Source organism: Uncinocarpus reesii, genomic scaffold (genome assembly GCF_000003515.1).
Source record: "Uncinocarpus reesii 1704 scaffold_2 genomic scaffold, whole genome shotgun sequence".
In the NCBI taxonomy this organism is placed as follows: domain Eukaryota; kingdom Fungi; phylum Ascomycota; class Eurotiomycetes; order Onygenales; family Onygenaceae; genus Uncinocarpus; species Uncinocarpus reesii.
In genome coordinates, this window is record NW_003052499.1 from 4,871,280 (window position 1) to 4,884,941 (window position 13,662).

General features: G+C 47.7%; 5 protein-coding genes across 5 annotated transcripts; 3 read left to right on the forward strand and 2 right to left on the reverse strand.

Annotated features, from left to right (window-relative positions):
• Positions 1–227: 227 nt before the first annotated feature.
• Positions 228–1,388, reverse strand: UREG_04614 (uncharacterized protein; the record flags this gene model as incomplete). Its single annotated transcript, XM_002545051.1, has 3 exons — positions 228–1,086; positions 1,136–1,185; positions 1,239–1,388. 3 exons carry the CDS (start codon positions 1,386–1,388, stop codon positions 228–230), a joined length of 1,059 nt encoding a protein of 352 aa, XP_002545097.1.
• A 989-nt stretch (positions 1,389–2,377) lies between these two features.
• Positions 2,378–6,137, forward strand: UREG_04615 (uncharacterized protein; the record flags this gene model as incomplete). The annotated part of the gene is made up of 5 exons (XM_002545052.1): positions 2,378–2,487; positions 2,547–2,779; positions 2,931–3,390; positions 3,615–3,719; positions 3,767–6,137. The coding sequence occupies 5 exons, from the start codon at positions 2,378–2,380 to the stop codon at positions 6,135–6,137; spliced, it is 3,279 nt and encodes a 1,092-aa protein (XP_002545098.1).
• Positions 6,138–6,732: 595 nt separating this feature from the next.
• Positions 6,733–7,725, forward strand: UREG_04616 (uncharacterized protein; the record flags this gene model as incomplete). The annotated part of the gene is made up of 3 exons (XM_002545053.1): positions 6,733–6,736; positions 6,822–7,366; positions 7,429–7,725. 3 exons carry the CDS (start codon positions 6,733–6,735, stop codon positions 7,723–7,725), a joined length of 846 nt encoding a protein of 281 aa, XP_002545099.1.
• Positions 7,726–8,417: 692 nt separating this feature from the next.
• On the forward strand, positions 8,418–9,449 carry UREG_04617 (uncharacterized protein; the record flags this gene model as incomplete). Its single annotated transcript, XM_002545054.1, has 3 exons — positions 8,418–8,655; positions 8,710–9,108; positions 9,163–9,449. The coding sequence occupies 3 exons, from the start codon at positions 8,418–8,420 to the stop codon at positions 9,447–9,449; spliced, it is 924 nt and encodes a 307-aa protein (XP_002545100.1).
• Positions 9,450–10,189: 740 nt separating this feature from the next.
• On the reverse strand, positions 10,190–13,199 carry UREG_04618 (uncharacterized protein; the record flags this gene model as incomplete). The annotated part of the gene is made up of 3 exons (XM_002545055.1): positions 10,190–10,785; positions 10,823–12,653; positions 12,711–13,199. The coding sequence occupies 3 exons, from the start codon at positions 13,197–13,199 to the stop codon at positions 10,190–10,192; spliced, it is 2,916 nt and encodes a 971-aa protein (XP_002545101.1).
• Between the last annotated feature and the right edge of the window lie 463 nt (positions 13,200–13,662).

Genomic DNA, 13,662 nt, shown 5'->3' on the forward strand with positions numbered 1-13,662 from the left:
TAGTTAACTATTGCCTCAGTAAACTATCTTTTGTTGATATTGATCCTAAAACGCTGCACATTTAGAAGCCCGTTATTTTACTGTAAATAGCCAATTGTGGCACAAAGTTTCCATGATATTCGCCTTGATATCAACGTCACCTCGGTAACTGAAATCTAAGAAATGCGGCAATCCGGCAGCGCTGATAACATCCATATCCCTCAAACTGTGAAATTTGCACGCCGTCTTTACCATCTTCGAATTCCCTTTCCACGAACGCCACCGCCGAAAGCCGCTCCGCGCTGATCATAACCACCATAACCCATTTGCTGCTGACCACCAGGCTGGCCACCGAATCCCTGGGGTGTAGGCTGGGCCCCGTAACCCGCTTGTGAGCCTTGGGGTGTTCCAGCGCCCGGCTGTCCACCACCTAACATAGCCTGCGCATGTTGCATAAACGTCATTGGGTCCATTGCTGACGGGTCCAAGCCCTGAGCCATCATGCCGGCCAACATGCCTTGCATCATGTCCGCGGACAGTTCTGGCATACCTGGCGGCATGCCTGGCATTACATTCTGTGGACCAGCACCTTGTGGAGGGCCTCCTCCTGGACCTGCCACTCCGCCAGGTGGGGGTTGCGGAGGGCCAGGCATGCGAGGCATCCCACCAGGAGCAAGGCCAAGGAACGCCTGCATCTCCTGAAGCTGTTTCTTCTGGTCTCCAACTTCTTTTCGTAGATCCTGCTGTTTTAAGCAATAACTTGCCCATGTAAACTCGTCAAAACCGTAGTTAAAATAGTCGCTTATATCGGAACCCGGACGCCGCCAGGGTTTATCATCTTCCGGAAAATCAGTGTCTAGGTCGCTGGATAAGATAGGTTTAGAGGTCGCGGGATGAATAGGATTAGCCGTAACGTCAATGCTAGAGGTGTGCTGAGCGGGATAAGACGATCCCGGTCTTTGAGGAGCGGCAGGTTTCACCGCAGCTTGTTGTGGGGTGTATACTTCAGCTTTGGGGATGGAGGGTGTTGCTACTTTCGGTATGCTCGTGCCGTCACTAACTGAAGGTCGGGGGGGTTCGTTTCGAAATGAGTGCTGTGGAGGTTGTCTATCCGGTGTAAGCACAGTCTTTGGTGAGCAATGCCTTCTCGACTTACGGTGGAGGTACCGCTGGCTCTGGAGCTTCTGTGATAATATTAAAGTCATCCTATGAACCAATTAGCCCCAAATATCCAAATCCAAAAACAGCATAAAGCTCACTTCGTCATCTTCCTCTTCCACTTCTTCCTCCTCCCCCTCCCCTTCCCGATTCTCGATTTCCAGTTTGCTGTCGCCTACTGTGTCTGAATTCCTCTGACCACTAGGAGTGTTGTCCACGGGGTCGTAGAGATCGTCATCTTCTTCCTCCATCCTTGACATTGATGCGACTGGAAAGCTGTGTCCAGGATATTTGATCTCTCCACCAGATCGAGGTATCTTTCACGGTAGGCTAGTGTAGTTAAACGACGGAGAAAAAAATCCCTCTAAATTATGGTCGATATCACGAATCTTTAATCACAATGCGATACCTTCTAATAGTTAATTGATTGAGGGCAACCATTCAAGGTGCGACTGGAAAGCTTCCCATACCGGAAAAATGGATTTTTTGAATACTGTCAGATTACCATTCATCTGATCCGATACAATTTGCACATGAATCTAGAAAGTCACTGGGCTTGTGTGGTGCACATACAAAATTAAAGAAGAGAAAGATAAGATCAAAAAGCAAAAGTGGGCTACACAATCTAGGTCAGGATGTTCTGCTTGTAGGGTGACTCTCTGTTCCTGAAGCTCTTGTTGGAAGGAGTTCCATTGAACTTGATAGATTACATAATTATTTACACAAATTCCTAGCTTGTACACATATCATCCAATCAACTTGGATTTTGACTGTATTTGTGTAATGTGCTAATAAAATACGCTAAAAGGCACTGGCGTACAGGTGAGGGGATAGTGTGCTCCAAAATCTTGTATAATAAAAGATAACAGAATGTAGAGTGTGAAAGGTATCCATCTCAGTTCTCTTGAGCTTCAAGTTGCTGCACCTTTACTGATTTCAAACCTGCTCTTGAATGAGGAGTCTGAAATGATGGTAAACCATGACTTGGATCCTTAATTACCCTTTTCTCATTGACCCTGTTCCTGTTCAGTAGTGTTCGCTGTCGCTGAAATGGCATCAAAGCAGTGTTTGGTTGCATGATTTTGCTAGGATATCAGCACCAGGGTATTGATTGGCTGGGTGAATTGTGATTTCCCCTCCTTTCACTGTATAAGTTATTTCCCAGCAGATTGCTCCAGCCTTGCGAGGGCGCAGGAGAGGAGTATATAAAAGGTGTTGATATACTGGATCAAAGCCCACCATGAGCTTTGGATTCAGTATCAGTGACTTTCTCACAACCCTTGAGTTGGCCAACAAGATCCGCAAAGATTTTGTCGGGGCTCCAAGCCAGTTCAAGAGCATATCTGATGAGTACGATGTCCAGTCCCTTCACAGATGGCTGGATGAAGGCTGATATCTTGGGTTAACAGGGTTAGGAGCCTATCAATCATTCTACAAGACCTTGAAATCAACCTTTCGCCCCAAGAACTCAATGATCAACAACAAACACGCCTACAAGAAATATCTAGCAGCTGTCGAACTCTACTCGATGAGCTGAAGAGAACGGTGGAAAAGTATCGAGAGCTGGAATGCACAGGTGGAAGTTTGACTCAAAGGACAAAGAGGGTTTGGAAACAGCTCAGATGGGAGCCAGATGACGTTCGTGAGCTTCGAGGCCGGATCACGGTAAAAGTCGCATTTCTCAATACATACCTCTTGCAAATGACTAGGTTATAATATGTCCATACCCTTGACTTGGCGCCCCGCGGCTAACCAGGGCAGTCAAACAATGTTCACGGCAAGAGAGGGTATAGATCGTCTGAACCAACGACAAGAAGATCAAGAACGATGCACTATCCTTGACTGGCTCACATCGAGCGACTATGGTCCTCAACAGAGTGGTTTCTTAAATCGACACCAAGCCGGAACTGGCCAATGGTTCTTGCATTCCGAGGCCTACCAGACATGGCTCCAAACAGCGAAACAGACATTATTCTGCCCAGGTTTTCCTGGAGCAGGCAAGACCATCCTTACTGCGATTGTGATTGATGACATTACTCGGCAGTTTCACGATGACCCAAACATTGGCATTGCATACCTGTATTGCGACTTCCGGCGGCGAAACGAACAAAGGTTTGTTGACTTACTTGCAGGCTTGCTAAAGCAGCTTGTCCAAGAGAGGACTCCTCTGCCCGATATTGTTAGAGTTCTCTATAGCAATCACAAGAAGAAGCGGACGCGACCATCATTCGATGAGATTTCCGGAGCTTTTCGGTCCGTGGCGGCCATGTATTCGCGAGTCTTCATCATCATTGACGCGCTTGATGAATGCAACATATCTGATGACTGTCAATCAATATTCTTAACTACAATCCTCAACGTCCAGGCAGAGTGCGGAGCAAACATCCTCGCAACTTCTAGGTTTATTCCAGAAGTCGTAGAGATGTTTAAAGGCTGTCCACAATTGGGAAATTCGAGCTAAGGAAGAAGATGTACAGAAATATCTCGATTGCCATATGTTGCCACGACGAGAATTTCTTAGGGAAAAGCCGGGGATTGCAACAGGTCGTCAAGGCCAAAATTGTTGAGGCCACCAAGGGCATGTATGTAGTTTCAGTGACTATGGGGGGTATGTGCTAATCCTTGCTAGGTTCTTACTCGCTCACCTTCATCTCAGCTCGTTGATGAGAAAGACAACAGAGGCAGACCTCCTAGACGCACTTGAAAGGCTGCCAAAGGGCTCCGAAGCTTACATCAAGGCATATGAGGACGCCATGGTGCGAATTGAAGAACAAAATGTTGACGGGGAAAGGCTTGCAAAGCGTGTTCTAATGTGGATCGTCTGCGCAAGACAGCTGCTAAGTACGGCAGAGCTTCAACACGCACTTGCTGTCGCGATTGGTGACTCTCAGCTTAATACAAAACGGCTGCCGGACCTAGAAACTATGGTCTCCGTGTGTGCTGGATTGGTCACAATCGACGAAGAGAACAGTATTATCCGTTTGGTCCATTACACAACACAGCAGTATTTCGACGAAACACGGGATAAGTGGTTCCCAGATGCGCAGACTGATATTATGAAAATCTGCGTCACTTACCTCTCATTTGATATTTTCGAGCGTGGGCCTTGTCAAGCGGATGAGGAGTTTGAGGAGCGGCTGGAGTCGAATAAGCTCTACAGATACGCAGCGCACAACTGGGGACACCACGCTCGTCAGACGTCGATTGTATGCCAGGAAATCATGGACCTTCTGGATTGTAGTCCTAAGGTGGAGGCCTCAATCCAGGCACTGACGGTTATGAAGCGTGGCCCGCGTGACTTTGGCTATAGCCAAAAGTTCCCGAGGCAAATGGCACCGATTCACTTGGCAGCATATTTTGGGATTGAAGAACTGGTGAAAGCCCTTCTGCAAGAAGGAGCTATGGTCGACGCAACTTGCGTATATGGCCGGACACCGCTATCATGGGCTGCAGAAAACGGCCATACAGCCATCGTTCAGTTGTTGATCGAGAAGAACGCCGATGTACAGGCAAAGGATAAGTATGGCCGGACTCCACTATCGAAGGCTAAAGATGATTGGAACACAGGCATTGTTAAGCTGCTGCTTGATAAGGGCGCCGGTCTGGAGATAACTCGGACGCCGCTGTCAAGGGCTGCAGAGAACGGACATGCGGCCATCATCAAGTTACTTCTCGAGAACGGCGCTGACTTTGAGGCAAACGACAAGCAATATGATCGGACACCACTGTTGTGGGCCGTACAAATTGGGAATGAAAATCTCGTCAAAATGGTGCTCGAGCGCGGCATCAGTTTGGAGACGAGCCGGACACCGCTGTCGTGGGCCGCAGAGAATGGGCATGAGACCGTTGTTCAACTTCTACTCGAAAAAGGGGCCAACCCAGATGCCAAATCTGACTACGGTGGGACACCACTCTCATACGCCGCACGGAATGGGCACGAGACTGTTGTCAAGCTGCTGCTTGAGAGGCGTGCTGATGTGGAGACAAAAGATGATTACGGTGGGACACCGCTGTCAGATGCTGTGAAGAATAGGTATCCAGCCATCGTTAAGCTGCTGCTTGATTATAATGCTGGTCTTGAAGAAAGGTTCGAGTATGGTTGGACAGTGCTGTCATATGCTGCACAAGTTGGTGACAAGACTATTGTTAAGTTGTTACTTGAGAAAGACGCTAATGTGCATGCAAAAGATGATTGTGGTGGGACACCAGTGTCATGGGCCGCAGAGCGCAACTACGAAATCATTTTTAAGCTGCTACTGGAGAAATGTTCGGCTCCGGAGACGAGATACGAGTATGACGGAACGTCGCTGTCTGCTGCATTGGACGCAAAACAAGCAGCCCTTGTCAGGCGCGTTTTCAACTATGAGCCAACGGCTGATCTCGAAGAAGAAGAAGATAATGGTGGAACGCAGCTGTCACGCACCGCAAAACGGGAGCTTGTGGCCCTTGTCAAGAGGTTACATGACATAACTTTTGATCCCGAAAGAGAAGAGGCCTATCGCCAGATGTCGCTATTGATTGCTGCTGAGTCTGAGCCCGTGGACCAGGTGAAGTACCTGCTGGAGAGGGGCGATGACATTGAGATGAGGGATGTGGATGGCTGGACGCCCCTGCTTCTTGCTGCTTGGTATGGCCGTGAAGCTATTGTCAAGTTGCTAATTAAGGAGGGGGCTGAGATTGAGGTGAAGGAGAGGAGGTTTGGCTGGACGCCGTTGATCTGTGCTTGCGCCGCTGAGGACGAAAGTGAGGCTGTTGTTAAGTTGCTGCTCGAGGCAAATGCTAAGACCGATGCGAGAGATACGGACGACCGAACGCCCCTGATATATGCTGCTGTGAATGGGTATGAGGCCGTTGCCAGACAGTTGCTCGAGGCAGGTGCTAATATTGAGGCAAAGGATAAGAATGGCTGGACGCCTCTGGTTCATGCTGCTTGGTATAAGTGTGAAGCTGTTTTCAGGTTGCTATGTGAGATGGGTGCCATCATTAACTTGAAGGAGTGAGAAAACAGACACCATTGTCTTATGCTGCATGGAATAGTTAACTTTCTCCCTCCTGATTTCCCTAATGATGGCAGAGTCCATCCAGATGGTGCACGGAAGTTCACCTTTGCTAATACTAGTTATGGTAACATAAGCTATAACACATAGTTATGATTGGATGTATGATTAACTATATTACTGTAATATTATGGTAATCAAAAAATCCATTTTTTTGGTATGGTCCAAGCCGGCAATCACGTGATGGTTTTGATATCCCGTCCTCCAGGGACCTCACCCTCTTGACACCGCGATAGAGGAAGCATAGTAGCTCAAAGCATTCTAAGATCCAAGCTGCAGCTTTTTCTATCTTTTTGAATTATTATGGCGACCCCTTCCGAATCACAGAGTCGAACGTCGACTCCACGTTCATTCGCGAATCAAACGGCCTCGACCGAAGACCTTCTGAAGTCCCAGACAGTCGGATTGGTGAATTTATCAGAATTCCGCAAGCGACGAGCGGATATCCTTGAGCAAAAAGAACGAGAGGCCCACGACAAGTCACTTGGTCGCTTGGGCCTCGGAGCCTCCAGAAGTGCTACACCTTCAGAGCTTACAGATGGGTAAGTTTATATTTCTAGAGCAGTTTGGTTGGTTGAACCTGACGAGCGAAGAGCAGTGGTTTAACGGGCCAAAGCGATTCGACAGAGCCGCCACGCAAGAAGAAAAAGAAGGGCAACAAAATAGGTAAAAGTAAGCTATCTTTCGGAGATGATGACAACGAAGCCGAAGCCGAAGACTCGGCCGGCATGTCACAGAGCGGAGGAGAAACTCGCTCCCCCTCCAAGGGCTTGAATGACGGCACTCCCCAATCCCGTGTGCGGAAACTCGCGCCGAATCCCCATCTGTCAGTGCCGGCACCTAAAGCCATGACGAAAGCATCACTCGAAGCTGAAGCTCAAATGCGTGATAATCTCCGAAAGGAATTTCTAACAATTCAAGAGAAAGTCAAGGCTACTGACATACTCATTCCGTTTATCTTTTACGACGGGACAAATATTCCAGCCGGAAAGGTGAAGGTCAAAAAAGGCGACCCTGTCTGGCTTTTCCTCGACCGCTGTCGTAAAGTTGGAGCAGAGCTCGGCGTTGGGGGCGCAGGTGGTGGAAAAGGACGGAAAGATAATCGCAGGGAATGGGCGAGGGTCGGGGTGGACGATTTAATGTTGATACGAGGGGATGTTATTATACCTCATGTAGGTTGGATTCTACGAAATCCATTCGCGCAAGGAATCGGATGAGCTGACAACATACACAGCATTATGAGTTTTACTATTTCATCGCCAATCGAGTCCCGTCCTTTTCAAACGCCAGTGGATTGCTATTCGATTATTCAAACACGGCCCCTCCCGAAACTGAAGAAGGGTCACCTTCCCAAATCGAAGGAGCGGATACAGACCCTACCATTACCAAGGTCGTTGATAGAAGGTGGTTCGAAAGGAACAAACATATATTCCCAGCGAGTTTGTGGCGCGAATTTGAACCAGGGAAAGATTTTGAGGAAAAGATGCGAGGCGTCAGACGGGACAACCAAGGAAACACGTTCTTCTTTTGATCGAGCTGTGCCACCAAAGCTGTCGCATTACGTACCAGCACAGCGTCTCATTTTCACTCCTCAGCCTTACTAGGGGGTACCGAAATGATAAGTGGAAAAGCACAACAGCAAGTTAAATAGACGCGACTCTAGTCCGGAGCATATGTCTCGTTTCCTTGCATCCTCTTGCAATATAATGCATCCAAACCTCCATAATCCAGGCCCAAAGCACCGTTCTTCCGGATTAGGAAATGGCTTTGTAATCCGGTCCGAACGTCACTCTATCGAGGTAACCCCCGTGCATTTGCTGCTTTTTGGCCGATTCAACTATCTCGGTTCTTCTTCATGTTTTTGTTTGGCATTGAAGCAACCGATTTTCTCACAGAATGGCTCAGGCCTTGGATTTTTGTTTGCGATGCAATTCATTGCAATGTCGGGCTAACCTCACCGAACGAGCGGTCGTGACAACATGCTCGTATGTCGAACTTCCTCGCCTTTCCCCAAGGGCAAACTATTCTAACCATTCCATTAGTCACATATTTTGCCTAAAATGTGCAGACCATCTGGGGCTCGCTCGACCAACTGGAGCGGATCGTCAATGCCCGGCATGCCAAACGAGCCTCCTCAACCCCGATGATGTGGTTTCAACGGTGCTTAACCCAACAGATGATTATAAAACAAGCGTTCTCAGCGGACTGGATCCAAATACCATCATGGAGTGTGCTGGAAGGGCTCTGGCATTCTGGACCTACCAAACTGCACAAGAAATGTACGCTGTTGTTGGACTGGGTATGATCTATGCTATTCACGGTACTTACCACCAGCGCAGCTTTTACCAGGAGTACCTCGGGAAGAACCTGACGGACAAGTACACGGCATTAAACAAGCAAATGGACAAAGTCATCCACGACGCCAACTCTGAAATGTCGAGTCTTCATCAACGAATTGCAGGTATGGCTATCCGTTTTCAACCTTGAATGAAAACATAACGCTCATTGTCTACAGATCTGAAAATGAATCAAGAACAATTGCAAAAGAAAAATCAAGAACTGGTGGAATTATACCGCGATAAAAGCAAAAAACACACGCAGATCACAAACTTATATAATATACTGAAGAGTCGAACTATGAGGTCGCAGCTTCAGACTGCAGTTTCCGATACAGTCGCTCACACACTGCAGAATCTTGGGACGTCAGGCACTCATACATCCAATGGCTTCGAGCCGAATTCGCACCTCACTTTGTCAAATTCGAGACCTGTACAATATGGTGAAGCTTGTTTGGGCTCCAATAACAATACTGTTGATCAGTTGCATCGTCGCCAAAGAAGTGGAAGCTCCAACAATCAAATCAGTAATACAATGATGCCGCCACCAAGTGGAATGCCATCTTCTTTTCGTCAATGTAAGGTTTCCAGCATTCAGGCTTGGATTGTACTCAATGCTAACTTTCGATCAGCTAATGTTCCACAAACGACTTCTCATCGCACGCAGATACCCCCTCCCTCCCGGGCAATGAATACGGCCGAAGCCAGGCAACATCAGAGCCAGCGAAATTTTGTTTCTCCTAATCGATTATTCAATCTGTCACATCGCTCCCCCAATAATTCTGATCCAACGAGAGGGCTTCATACCAGCCCAAACAACTACGGACTGAGTGCCGGGGTTAAGATAGGTCGTCCTGTTGATCCTACAACTGTAAACACGGACATACCAGGGGGGATGTTTAGCAGGCCAATTCTTTAAAGGCGTTACCACCACATTGAAATTTGGCGCTTGCTTATTCCACATTATTCAGTACAGCTGATGTTTTGCCTTTGTTGGACGTCAGACTAGCCTTTGCCCATATTTACATTATGCAAAACCATAAACGCAATATTATCACTACAATAGCAAGCTACGGAAAACTCGGCTTTACTGTGTGAATTCACTTTTCTCAATTTAGGTGGTACTTAGGAATCAGTCAAGTGATTTTGGCATAAGGAACATGGCAAGCTAATGACAAGCCCCCAAGGAAACCAGGCCGACATCGTTGCAAACATAAAGGAAGATGTTACTGTCAACATTGGCGCTGGATATGAAGGGGGGATACAAAAGAAATCTGGTGTTCTCTTTTGCTAAGGTTTCGAAACGGTCGAGATCCTTTTTCAGCCGTTTACGGAATCCCCGATAAATTTATATCTTCCAATGATGTGGTGCCAAGGTAACGGGTCTCTCAAGAAAACAAAACGGCCATTTCGAGAATATAATCCACGCTGGATAAAGTAGAAGGATGAGTGAAAAGATCTGGCTATATTCTAATGCAAAAAAGCCTTGCGGTATTCTGTGCCCCAAACCAGAAAAAAAGTGGAAAGAAAATCATTACACGAGTCATAGAAATGTAAATATTTACATGCAAAACAAGCGCAAAAACACATCAAGTACGCCTTGAATGCAATGCATATCTGTCGCCATATATAAACAAAGTAAAAGATGTGTATATTCACTTATGGAACCCATAATCTCACAAACCCTGCTACCTCTCGGCGGCAAGTGACACAGCTTCCAAAATTATTCATCGCAAGGCTCACTCTGCATTCCTCACAAATGCAAAGACACCGGCAAGGCCAAGTGATGATCGACCTTGGAGCGGCCTGGCAAACGACACACTGCGGGCCTGAAGGTCCCAGGCCCGATGCACCGGACTCCCAAGATGGAGAAGATCCACGCGCACTGGGTGACGGGTCATGGCCACCAAGACGTCGTGACAAGATCAACCTCTCCAATATCTCGGCTTCTTCATCAGGCGAAGGCCGTCTCTTTTCGATAGAGTCTCCAGACACACTGCGGAAATAGGGATGAGAAGATCGGTTTAAAGTCAGAACTTGAGCTCTTTCCATTTCCACTTTCCTTTTGAATTTGCTTCGTGTCATGATCCTTCCCTCCTGGCCGGCAAGCAAGTGTGACGAAAGTATGCGAGCCTCTGACCTACTTTCTCGGTCTTTTGGGTCTAGCAACCGGGCTAAAGAGGCTGTATCGATCAGAGCATCAGTCGCTGTAGGTTTAGATTTATCCGGATAGGGGATCTTCTTGTGTTGGAGTTCTGCGGCCGTCTGAGGTATCTGACTCCCATTCACTACCCTCATTTGAATTCATGGATACAACACTCGTAGTATCGTCCCAATCGTCTGACGGTGGAGTATAATCACCACTTTCGTCCTTTTCGCCCCAAGCTCCGCCCAGTTTCCACCAGTTGTAAAGTTTTCTTTCAAACAGTGTCTCCTGTGGCTCTCCCCATGAGGCATGATGCATCATTTCTCTCTTCCGCATTTCTTCCTCCACGTCAAAATTATCATTTTCGGGTAACTGTAATACACCGTCATCCGTGAGAATCCAGAAATCTAGCGACTTTTGCGGCATTGTTTGTTTCACCCCACTGGTTGTCTGCGTTGAGCCGGCTAGTTTAACTAGCCACTGTGGACGGTTTACAATTCCCGCGCACTTCAATAACTGGACCATCCCAAATGCAGCCCATCCGGTTAAGAGGATAAAGATACCTTTGAAGAAAGCGAAGCCATGGTGAAATCTAGCAGGCCCTTGGAAAGCACCAACGCTTCCAAGGCCGGAGTCGCCCCTAACAGGCCTCGTACCCCGCCGTCTTTTCTCGAACTTCTTTTCCTGGGCGTACCCTGTTTGCCACTCAAAAGTCCTGTCTGGGATTTTGAAATCAAACCCATCATCAACGCCGAGAGTTGGACTGTCCCAGGTTGGTTGCACTTGTTGACTATGCTCAGAGCGAGATGTCAAGAGCTCTGCAAGTCTGTCTTCTTCCAGCCAAGTCATTCGTTTTGCGATGACCCCCTTGCCTTCGTTCAAGAAAACAGCTTCACTTGCCGCGGTCAGTGAAGAGTAGCCGATCCTCACCAACGTAGTGTAAAAATCATCATGGGAATTGAACCTTATGCTTTGGACTTGCGAAGAGCCCTGCATATTTCCATGAGCTAAAGTAAGCCTTTCTTTGAAAGAGGTCGGACGAGGGAGATCTGAAGGAAGGGAGAAGGCGGTTAAGAAGAGCGCAAGAAGGTATATACTACCGCATGCTAGAATGCCGATGAGAATCAGTAAATGCGGCACAAAACCTACTATACAGACTGTAGGAAACCTCAAAACTGTAGCGTCACGACCGAAAATGGTTAAATTGACAATTCCCCATACGATAGAGGCCATAAAGCAGAGACCCCACACTGTTGTGTTGATGAATCGATACTTGCTCTGTTTTCCAAAAACGTCAAGGATATTCGACGTCAAGCTATTGCAACTCGAAATAAGCGTGATAAGTAATAGCTCAGGCGTGACGTTCAGTCTCTCTAAAACTTGATTCCGGGTAAGGAGCTTAGCTGTACCGGAAGACATGGCGCTGGCAGCTTCCGCAGAATTCGCAGGCTTAATATTACCAAACACTCCGAGCCCAATGGACTGGGTGAGCATGGTTTCGGCCTCCGCAAAAGCAAGTGAATGCTCAAATATGGACATTCCCACCTCGCTGCCCACAGGCTTTCCTTGAAGCGCACATGAAAGCGTTTCCACAAAATGTCCCAGGCAAAAGCGTAAGAAAGCTGGCCAAAGAAGAGAAAATGATCCATATGGAATGTCTCCAGCTTTCATTGGTTGATCCATAGACACCGCGCTGCATGACGCCTGATCATCTTCCCATTGCAGTAGAAACGAGCTCAATCTGTAAAGAAACCCTCCTTCGCCAGCATAATCAAAACTTGACAATTGCTTGGGTTTACCGTAGCGAAGAGCTGCATAGTCGGGAGAGGTTTGGCAGCGACAGGCTCTCAGTAAAGAAACGATCTGAGTGGAAAACAAAACAATTGGGATTATCCGTAAGAGGAGCCTTCGATTCCATTTTAGGGAGAGATGTCGGCGAGTAGAAGCATAGATGCTCACACGGTTCAGAATAAGGGCCTATCAAAAGTATTAGAGTGTGGGAATATAAACTTAGGATTGCGTAGAAAAGCTCACCACAGCAAAGCATCCGATGGACCATTTACTCATCACATAGCTAAAAAAGCCACCAAACTTGCTCAAGCCATGGGTAATCTCTCCAAAGGAGAAGCCTGAGCCATTGGCGGCCTCCGCGGCCCCCGCAGCTCCGGTTACCCCGTCTGCTTCGATAGCTCCCAACCCAGCTGCAGCAGCATCTGTAGCGCCACCTTCTATCCAGCCACTGATTCTTTCTATTAAATCGGCTCCTTTCTCAATCAAAGATTCAAAAAATCTGTCCCAGCCTATCATTCGAGCCACAGACCCGGGCAACGTCACGAATATGAAGACCTCGGCACGATATATGAAGCGAAATGGAAGAAGCAGGATTTGTTTCGGGATCGAAGGAAGGGGCGTTAATCGAGAGGACGTAGTATTCAGGAGGCTGGCACTCTTATCGTAGACCGAGGCTGAGAAGGTCGCTCCCGCCGGAGAGACAGAAGCGGTTGCTGTCGAAGCCACCTCCATTGTGAATCACACCCGGGAATGGAGAATGCAAGAATACTTGTATTAAAAATGCCGATTTTATCCGGCCAGGGTCTCCATTAAGCAGATAGTTAATGGAAAATCGAAGGAGAGGGAATATCTCGGCAGACTGAAGAGTTTCAAAGAATGACTTGTCCGTCCAGAGTCACACCCTGTTCACTACGTCACAAAGAGCGGGCGATGGCATTGTGCTCGGCGACGAATCCGAGGGTAGATTTCCGGGCCAAAGCCAGAATCAAGGCTTCAAATCTAAAACGATCAACTCGTCCACGATGAGGACGAGAGCTGTCTCAGTAATCGACGATGGAGTCAAGATTGTCGTTGCGCAACAGCGAGACCCCTGAAGCCCGATGGCACGTGCCGTGACCGCCTGTTTGCTCTGTTTGTCTTGCTGCTTTTCTCCGCGATTATGTCAGCCACGAAGATATCATTCCTCTGATGTGTA